The 11229-nt window shown below is 33.9% G+C and overlaps 1 protein-coding gene across 1 annotated transcript in view; it reads right to left on the bottom strand.

Annotated features, from left to right (window-relative positions):
• LOC111678073 (dynein axonemal heavy chain 5) overlaps window positions 1-11229 on the bottom strand; it is a 67469-nt gene that overhangs the window by 40927 nt on the left and 15313 nt on the right. The window contains 5 exon segments of the mRNA XM_046947919.1: window positions 358-606; window positions 684-3361; window positions 6154-6387; window positions 6442-7027; window positions 7092-7478. Coding sequence (XP_046803875.1) covers window positions 358-606; window positions 684-3361; window positions 6154-6387; window positions 6442-7027; window positions 7092-7478 — 4134 coding nt within the window.

Below are 11229 nucleotides of genomic sequence, written 5' to 3'. Positions count from 1 at the left end.
CACTTTCTGGGGGTTAGGGTCGAATATGGCGCAATTTTCCAGCTTTATTTGGGGATATTGAAATGTCATACTTAATACTTAGCATTTGTGTGTAAGTATCGTAAGATAATCTCAAAATCATCATCAGATTACTGGTGTTTTATCGAAAAAACATCAAAACTTGCCAAAGACATTTTTATTTTACAGTCTCCTCCTTCAGTTTCTTAAAAACGTCAATACATCAATCAAAATGAAACGCTCTACAATCCTAATCCAATTATTGTCATAACATCTTATTCCATTTGCATTCTTCCAGTTTTAATTATTCTTCTTGACACTACGGATACACGCACACACTGACACACATAGTACACGTACCTTCAGTCTAGCTTCCTGCATTGTCAAATTGGCTTTCAATGGCAGCACTTCTTTATTGACACTATGAAAGAAACCCATTGCCTTTGTCCAAGACAATAGACCAGCAACATCACCACAAACCCTACGTGCCATATCCATATTATAGTCTTCCATGCGAAAGTATGGTTGTAATAAATCAATCATTTCATCGTTTATTGTATCCTTAGGATAGTTCTGTAGCTGTAACAGGAATGTTGCACTAGCCATCATCTAAAAGAAATATGTAAAAATAAGAAATCCATAAATATTGACATAAAATTATGTAAGAATTCTTGTAGCTGGTTTACCTTTAATGATTCTTGCCATGATGGTTTTGGACATGGTGTTCCAGAGTCTGGTATACATGGATGTAGTTTACGTTTGAAGAGTATTAGTACACAGTCCATAATGCGCATAATAAGATGAGGTGGTCTACCCAATTTACGTACTGTTGCTATATGAGCTGGTTTGATGGTATTTAAAGCATTCTCTGCTTCTTCCAGAGCCGGTTTGGCTGCCTCAAGTTTTTCTTCAGCCAAAGCCTTTTCATTGGCTATACATGCCACCAATGCTTCAGCCTTATCCTTAACTATCAAAACCTGATTTTTTACAATTTCTGCTTGCATCGCACGCTCAGTTACTTCCACCAAGACAGACTCGGCTTTTTTAGATGCTTCTACCAGCTCTTCTTCCATTACCACCAATTCCTTTTTAAGTATTTCCACTGACGCTGAAGCTTCCTTTAATTTCTCTAAGCCGGTATCCATTTTCTCTACACCATCTCCCAATTCCTTTTGCTTCTGCTGATAGATATTCTTGTAGCCTGCTATAAAATTGAGATACGACTTTGGTGTTACATGAGTAGCACGGCGAAAACGTTGAAAATATTCTTGAGAAGTTTCTGCTACTACATCTTGTATTGAACCCAAAGCATTAACAAGTTCTTCTTTCACTTCCGGTGTACACTCTATTTCAAAGTCACTCAGAAAGTGTCGAGAAACCGAGACGAGAGCATCCTTAGGCCAAGGTTGAAACCAATCAATGGTACAGCCCGATACTAAAGCCGGAAAACGTTGTACCCGTGCTCGGAAAGTCTCTCCCACAGGTGAAAAGCAAAAAGCCACATGAAGATTTGCACAGGTACGAGCCAAAAAGAACTCCATCACACTCTCAGGGGTGGCGGTCTTTCGTTGATTTTCTCTTTTCATAATGGGTGTCAATTCCTGAACAATTTCTGCCTGTTCATCTCGGGAGAATAGATTTGATATAACACCCGAAGAAAGAATATTATTAAGGTATTCTAAGAAGCCTTCCTCTTTTATATCCATATCAGTGAAAAGGAAGGTGGTACCCTTTCCTTGGACACCACAAGTACGATATAGCAGTTTAAGATCCTCCAAAAAGTTGGCCACATTATACGAACGTGTTAGTGCTATTTGGAATGTTTTATAACCAGCTATAAATGAAGCCAATTTCGTAAGCGATTGTTTGCCAGAACCACCGACCCCCACCAGCATGACATTTCCACGAGGATGCCTTATAATACGAGAAATCTTTACCAAATGCAACATGGCATCAGGAAAGAAAACTAAATCCATCCCGGAACCTCGCACCATTTCATTAAATTGGGCAAGAAACATAACCAGACGCTCACGGAGTACTTCGTGAGAGGTCACCGGTTCATAGACTTTGGGCAATTCCATATCAGCATCTTCTCCCTCTTCGCCTGTAGGTTCAGGAGCGTCACGCATAAAATCAACAAACACTGGATTCGGTAAAATCATTTGCACATGATTTTCACCCAATTCCGAACGCACCAGACACGACAATTCCGAACTAAACCATTCCTTATCGGGGAAATTGGTAAATCGGTCAGCAAATACCCGTGTACATTCATGTTTCCACAAAGACATTAACACACTTTCAGAAGTGATAACAGTTGATAAAGTGCCCACCATACCCTGCCATATGCGCGACAAATCTCTTAAACTGAATACATAATGAAATTTGGCCGGTGTAGGCAGTAATTTTTCTCTAGTGCGTTGCCATAAATAGCGTGTAATAACTATCAATTTCTTAACCAAATTTCTTACATCCGGTATGAAACCTCTTTTGGCATTGTAATGACCTTCGCCTATAACACGAAATATTTTATCTATGGAATCATTATCGGGTATATTGCAGTTGAAAACACAAAATTGTCTTTTCAATCGAGAAGGTATATCATTGCGACCACCTCCCGGCAAACCCATGGCAGCCACATATTGCACATCAACCACGGTGGTAAAATCACCCGGTTTCTCCAAACTATAGAAACCTTTCATATCCATCGATTGTCTAACAATCTCATTGGTCACCTGATCACCCCATTCGTTTATTTCGGGTAAATTAATATCATCGATGAAAACAATCAATTTACGGCCACCCGGAGGACCAAAAGTTACACCCACTCTCTTTTCGACATAACTTTCAATAGTCCTTTGAAATTGATATGGACTTGTGGCCGATGAGAAGTTAAATGAACGTCCCATATAAGTTTCCACATTCATCTTTTTCATGAAATTCTTCATAATCACTGTCTTGCCGGTACCCTGCTCACCAATCAACATCACAGCCTTCTCTTGATTGGCTATACAACCGATCAAATAATCCATGCGTACATTATCCACAATGGGTACTAAGATGCTCAAATAATCTGGCGTAGAAACTTCTGGATACATATAGGGCGTAACTAAAGTCTTCCATGATTGCCAAGAGCCTGTGGCCGAAACAAAAAAATCGAATATACTATTTTCACTAGTAGTGCCTTTGGCAAAATCTAAATCGGGAAAAGTTTCCTTAACAAATTGATTCATTTTAACACGATCCACTGTATTAAGATAAGCTCCCAAACCCCAGGCTAAAGCAAAGATATACAAACGATGTAAATGCTCTGGTGTGCAAGTATCTTCTTTTTCCTCTACCAAAGTTTCTTCAGCGGCTTCTTCTACGGATACAGAAAAGAATAGCAAACATAGTTATTACAGGCAAAAATTTACTATTTAATTTTAAGGATGCAAATTGAAGGAGTTAGTTAATTTTGTTAGACGAGACCACATAGTAGATAGTAGTTAGTATACACAAACAATTTCACAGACACAAATTATTCAAAATTTTAAATGCAATAAAAAGAAGTTATTATAAATGATAGAGAAATAAATAGTTTATAAATTTTGTAGGACGAAGAACCACTTTATGTTAGTATTAGACATAATTTTTTGACAGGCACAGACAATTTAATAGAATTATATAGAAAGTTTCAAATACAATGATTCGATTAATACAATTAATGTTTGAAACCTCTGATCATTAAATCGATTTAACATCTTCGATTGACTATGTTAAATAGATTTAATGATCAGAGGTTTCAAGCATTTATTAGAGATATTCTCACTTAAACTGTTAATGCATAAGATGTTTAAGTTTCTACTAAGGAACCTAGTTTAAATGACATCCCATGAATTGAAATGTTAAAATCCTTACAATAAGATAAAAAGGAAGTATAAAAGAGATTTCATTGACTAAAAGTACTCGTTTTTCCCTAAGAGTTATCACCTGATAGTCTCTATCTGATAATTCAGTCCGTTTGCGGTTTTGAACAACTTTGCCTGTTTTTCCTAAAGGATGGTCATCATCGTGACTAGTATGTTATGTATACAAGGTAGTCAGATCTTCCAACGTTGGCAGTAAAATGTAAAGAAAATGTCTAATAACAGTGTAAACTTACAAATTTTGTCTTACAATATTGTCAGTAATGCTTTTCCTGACAACGTTGCATAAGAAAAAATTGTAAGTTCAAACTATTTCTAGACATTTTCTGAACATTTTGCTGACAACATTGTAAGATCTGACAACCGTGTACAAAGGCTTTTAGAAACATTCCACTATCATTAAAAATAAATTTCTGACAGTACAGTCCGTCCTTTAGCCATCTACCGATGTATTGCGCCTTAGTGCTTTTCAAACTACTGAAATGCAAAATTTTTCAGAAATGTGAAAAAGAAGGAAAATGCTCCGAGTATATCACCCACAGACTTATTATATGCCAAGCGTTGTAACTCAGATTAGTTTCGCAGTAACTACGTTAATAAAACCGGACATTTAACTTAAAAGTCGGATGCAAATAAAATAACATAAATATCTGTCTCGGCTCATGTTTGGGGCATACTAAAACCTTAGATATTCGGGTGTGAACATAGTGCCAGTTATCTTCTAGGAAAAACTTGAAAACAAGATTTCGAGGTTTCAAAAATGACCAAATATACAAGCATAAAAATTCACACCTACAAAAAGCTTTTCTGCAAAATTGTACAGCAGCCCAAATCATTCAGCGCTTACTACTAAAACTAACTGAATTGTTTACCGAAGATCAACTAAGTTAATGTCAACTGGAAGAATCACCCTTACGTTTTATAAAAGGTCATGTTCACGATCTGTGAGAAAAATCATCACTCAGTGAAGAGCAACTAAAGAAGGTCAAAAAGTCTTAATCAAACCGGACATTTAAGTTAAAAGTTGTATGCAACTAATATAACAGAGAGACAGATGTTTGTCTCTGCTTATGTTGCCAATGAGCAACCATACTAAGGTCCTAGATTGTCAGGAAGTGATCATAGTTCCAGTTATGTTCAAGTAAACTTGCAAACAGGATTTCGAGACTTCAAACTTGACTCAATAGACAAGCTTTTCAGCTTTAACAGAAAAGCTTTCAGTTCTTACTATGAAAACTTACTGAATTGTTTACCGAAGATCAACAGAGTTAATCTCAACTAAGCTGGAGAAATCACTCTTACGTTTTGTAAAAGCTCATGTTTACGATCGGAGAGTAAAAATCATCACTCCTAAGGAGCGACTAAAGAGAGGTCAGCCAATCTAGAGACATTTTTCCGCTTATGTTCAAGCGATCTGTAGAGGCTCATATTCACGAACAGCAGTCGCGAACATAAGCCAATGAGCAATCTGTTTTGCTATTGAAGAAGAAAACCACGACAGTTGTAATAAGTTTCGCATATTACGAATGCGGGTTGACTAACAACAGATGGAAAGTTTTTTGAATTTCGAAACATTATAAATTTTTAGAAGGTTCATAGTACAGAGAAAAACAAATAAGTCAATGCCAACAAGAAACTGCAACACCAATATGATTCCCTTTAGATCAGACTGTTGAAAAGATTTGTTAGATAGTTTCTTTAAATGAATGGATGCAGACCAGGAAAACCTTAACATCGCAGAGTTTTCCGCGTTGATTCTGCATATGGGTATTAAAAAGTAAGCTAAAAACCCTAGATACACCACGAAGCTACCAGTGGTAATCTCAAGATACATTGAAACTAAACTTCACAATAAACTTCAGTCCGAAGTATATGCTAGAGTAACTAGACTATTATAAACATATTAATCGAATCATTGCTTCAAATGCTTAAAGAAATTAAAGTGCTTTAAGAAATAGCTTTTAGTCACATTACTTATAAGCTTCATAAGAAAATTATGTACATAGAGATGTTAGAAGAAATCTGAAATTAGGTTAAAAAAAAATAAACGAAATTCAAATACATTACCATCATCTTCTTCGGCTAAGGAATTACGACGTTCTTCTTTAACAACAACTTTAACTGAAAACGTTGAAAATTATTTAAGTAAAATAAATGAAATACAATTATGTATGTAGGAACTAATGAAAGACCCAATGATGAAACCTTTAGCGTGAAGTATAGAAAACAAGATATTGAAATAACTTACCATCTTGACTATCTTTGCTAGACATACTAACAGCTTGTTCATCTTCCTTTTTTACCGGCACTAAACCCTCCAAAATGAGTAACATTTGACGTACAACGTTACATTGTAGGACGGGCATTAGTAGTTTTAGATTCTGTGTACCCCAAGAAAATACGGGAACAAAAGTACGTTCAAATAAATCGGAGAATACTGTTTTCTCACCAGGAGCACGATTTTTAAGCCAGGCCTGGACAACTGTTAAACAAAATAAAAAATATGTTGTACTAAAATAATTAAACAAAAACTTACTGGGTCTTGAATCCAAACCAGAAGAACTCATATACACCATGCCATTGCGTGAAACAGTGGCCGGTGAAGCATTGTCTATATTATGAGGTTCGAAAATAATTTTCACTGTAGGAGCCATGGTTAAGCGATCGCCATTGGCTAATGTTAAAGTTTTATTATCATCGAGCACAGAGTTTAAATTTTCAATCCATATACTATCCACGGGGCCATCTAAAACCAACCAAACATGTTCACCGCTCTTTATTTTTAAAGTTTTACGCCAAAGTGCTGAAAATATGCCATCAGTCCAATCATTGGTGGCCACATCTAAACGACCAAACATTTGAGCTGCAGTTATGGCCTTTGGATTCATGCGCATCTCACGATGATAATCACCCATTTGTGTTAGAGCCTTCATTAAAGTGTGTATACAGGTGGTTTTGCCCGCACCGCTAGGACCCAAAGTCATAATTCCATGACGTACATTTTGGGTCTCATACAGTTGTATAAGCTTAAGAACCCAAGGAGGATGGTAGACCAAATTAGCTTCTTCGGCCTGCTGGGCTATGGCAGCCTCTAGTTCAGGGTAATTGGTCTTTTCAAGGGTCTGAAAATGTAAGGAAAATTTTAGGATCCAATTTTAAGATCCACAGTTTTTCTATATATTTTACCTGATTGGGAAACAAATCCGATACCAGTGATATAAACAATGGTTCATCATCATCTATTAATTTCGATAGATTCATATCACGTAGGACTCGCATCACAATCGTACTCTCGCTATCCTTTGAGTTCCTTCGCTTAGCTGCACCCAATGTCCTCAATACCGAAAGTATGTTACGTAAACCAAAATCGTAATGAACTTGTTTTGTCAATTGTTCTTCACACAACTTGTAGAGAGTGTAGAATTTACGTGCAAGTGTTATATTTTCTAAGAAACCACAGGAGGCCAATTTAACGCGTATGATTATTTGACGATCGGGCACCATCATGGCTACAGTACGAAATTGTATTTTTAAATTTTCGGGCAACTCTTTGCGGCCAGCGTAACCGGGATTCTGTAAAAGGAAATTATATAAATTGGTTATAAAATGATGGTTAATATTTTGTCTGATCTAGTACTCAATTAAAGATTTTGGCGATTTTCACTGTTTCGAGCCTAACGTATATAGTTTCCGAGAACAATTTATATTCTTCAAGAAATTGAATTTAGTTTGGAAATGGTTTCATTTATATTTTAGATATTTTTATATAAATCTCGTACTTAATTCTAAATAGATTGTTCTACTGGAATAAAGTTTATATTTTAGCTAATATCGGCCATAATGGACCAAATTTATTCAAATTTTTATTAATTTCTGTAAAAATTTTTCAAGAACAGGAGCGTGCAACAGGCCCGATAGCAGACGTTTCTTACGTGATTTCGAAATAACCAAATAAGTTTTTTATTAATCATCAAAAAAGATGGGTGTCTATTGATTTTTTCATCGAAATATCGATCATAGATCCACAAGAATATATATATTCTGGGTCTATAATTAACCCGGCACCTCATATATGGTCCCTTCCAAAATTCGTGTAGCGCTAAAAATCGATATAAGTTAGTTTCTTACCACAAAAGTCTATTTACCGAATTAAATGAGGATTGGTCCATAATTAACCGTACAATGTTATGAAGTGTTCTAGTTCGGTTGCGGTAGGTTGGACACCCACTTGAAGCACTGGTAAAAGAGTACAACAGAAGGAAAGATAGAAGCATTTATAATTATAAGAATTTGATGTATCTAACTAACTAACTATCTAACTAACTAACTAACTAACTAACTAACTAACTAACTAACTAACTAACTAACTAACTAATCTATCTTTCTAACTATCTATCTATCTATCTATCTATCTATCTATCTATCTATCTATCTATCTATCTATCTATCTATCTATCTATCTATCTATCTATCTATCTATCTATCTATCTATCTATCTATCTATCTATCTATCTATCTATCTATCTATCTATCTAACCATCTATCCAACAATCTATCTATCTAACTGACTAACCTCATAATTTCGCAGATTTTCTGCTAATTTTTCGGATATTATGAGATTTTGTTTAAAAAGACAACGTAGTTTTTACGAATTATCTGAAAAATTCTATTACGATATCTAAGCAATAACCATCCTATTGTTAAGACATTGCGAATTATGACTTAATCGAAAAAATATGAAAGTTAAAATAATGATATTTAAAAAACAATAAAATCTAATAATATAATTTATAGCTTTTGTATTACTTTTCACAGATTTAAATAAATCCTTTGTATTATTTAAAACATTTTAAGTGTTTTCTTCCTTTTTATGCGACAATAAGTATTTTGTAAAGAAAATTTCCAAAGCCTTTAGTATCCTTTATTTTTTGAACAGCAATAAAACAAACATTTGAAAATGTGATTTTTTTATATTCGTCTACAATCGAATATATAACAAATCATAAATATACTTTTTTACAGCCTCTTTTTATTGTTTAGATATCGTAAAGAAAATTCAAGACTTTATATAAAAACTAGCTTGTCTTTAACAATTTATTCCTGATATTTGATATGATATTAAAAATACTCCCACTTAGAGTTGGAATTACGTATAAATTGATGTATTTTAGTGGGTTGTCACAACACATGTTGTAAAAACATTTCCATGTGTTGTGTAAATAATTCAGTTAAATCTATATTTCAATAATTTGATTTAAATTGAATAAAAAAAGAGAAAAACGTTTAAAGGAAAATTTGTTTATTTTTACAGAGAAATACTCTGCTAACTATTTATAACTGAAACATTTAGAATGTATGTCAAGACGTTTGTTTAAGTCGTTGGAAACGTTTCTCACGTGTTTACTTTTAATATTTAATCAGATAATGTTGGAATATTTTATGGATTTACTTTTAAAACGCTATAATATTTTTAAATATAGGAAGAAGACTTAAAAGTTGTTTACATAAAGAGATTTATTGAAAAGGGTTATATATGTATAATGTATAGGATATACATTTTTTTAATGTCGATTTTCAGCGCAGGTTTTGGTTCGTAAAAAACCAACATATACTGAGTTTCATAGGTACACCCGAATTTTTAGGCCAGAAGTGAGTGTTAAAGTTATTTTTTGAAGGGGACCTTATATGGGAAGTAGGGTGATTTATGGGCCGACCCTAAAAAAAATTGGTCAAAAGGTTTTGGTTCGTAAGAAACTTACTTATACTGAATTTCATCGCTTTATTAGCATTTTTTAGAAAGTAATGAGTGTTAAAGTCATTTTTTGAAGTGGACCTTATATGGGGGGTAGGGTCACTTTTAGGCCGATCCTAAAAAAATTGTTTAAAAGGTTTTGGTTCGTAAGAAACTTACTTATACTGAGTTTCATCGGTATAATCGAATTTTGAGGCCAGAAGTGAGTGTTAAAGTAATTTTTTTAAGGGGACCTTATATGGGAAGTAGGGTGATTTATGGGCCGACCCTAAAAAAAATTAGTCAAAAGGTTTTTGTTCGTATGAAACTTATTTATACCGAATTTCATCGCTATACTCGCATTTTTGGGTCAGTAATGAGTATTAAAGTCATTTTTTGAAGGGGACCTTATATGGGAGTAGGGTCAATTATGGTCTGATCCTCAAAAAATTTGGTAGATTTTGGCTCATATTAAACTTATTTATGTCGAATTTCATCGCTATACTCGTTATTAGTTATGCCCGTTAAAGCTGTTTTCAGGAGGTCCACTTGTATGGGGGCTATCCAAAAAAATTGGCCGATGTGGCCCATTTTCAATTAGTAATAGGGAATATTTATCACCAAAATTGAATTGTTTTATGTTTGTTACTTAGAAGAGACCCAGGAAAAGCAAATTATATTGATATATTTTAACATTTTTTTGAACATTGGCAGAAAAAAGGATGATAAACTAAATTTCATCACCCAATAATCGAAAAAATGGTCCCTGGTACATGGAACAAAGAGAGTATTCCAGAATTTCTTTAAAAGTTTGTTAGATAAATTTTTCGTTTTTCGTAGCAAAAAAATTTGGATGACAAAAATGTTGATGGATCTTAAACGTCAATGTACAGACAAAATTCATAAAACATTGGTCCAACAACCACCTTAAAGTATACAAAATTCCTAAGAATCACCAATATGTCTGTCTGTCCGTCCCCCTTTGTGTCTTTAAGTTTTGTGCGCACGCTATATTTCGCAAGATAATTTGATGAAATGTGGTACATAGTCCCTACAACTGTAAACACAAACTTTTATTATAAAAAATAATCAATATACTCACTGGTGTAGTATATCATATGGTCGACCATGCCCGACTATACATTCTTACTTGTTATAACTTTGATTAATATGTTTTGCTCTTAGTGAAAATATTTAAATACATAAATCAATGCAGCCCGTTTGTCAATTAGTTTTGTATGAAAAGTAACACGCCCATCCAATAAAATCCGCCCATTTTTGGCATAAGATCGCACTAAGAGTTATAACTTTTTTGTGATAAATTTGTCATCTGTACCAAATATTGGTTAATTATAAGTTTTAAATGTTTAATGGAAAGTTTCATCTTGAGATTTTAGATCTAGCAGTAATGATATGATAGTAAAATCATATCTTAACTGAGAACTATCATATCTTTCTGAGAACTAGTTTTAGAAGTAATAATTTACTAGTTTTAAAAATGCTATTCAACAATGGATTTTTTTTAATAATTTTAAAATTAATAATTTAATTTAAATAAAAAATAAATATTTTATATTAAAAACAAGTAGGAAA

Source organism: Lucilia cuprina, chromosome 4 (genome assembly GCF_022045245.1).
Source record: "Lucilia cuprina isolate Lc7/37 chromosome 4, ASM2204524v1, whole genome shotgun sequence".
Lineage (NCBI taxonomy): Eukaryota > Metazoa > Arthropoda > Insecta > Diptera > Calliphoridae > Lucilia > Lucilia cuprina.
Note: the sequence above shows the minus strand (reverse complement) of the source record. Positions and strands in the feature narration are given on the sequence as shown.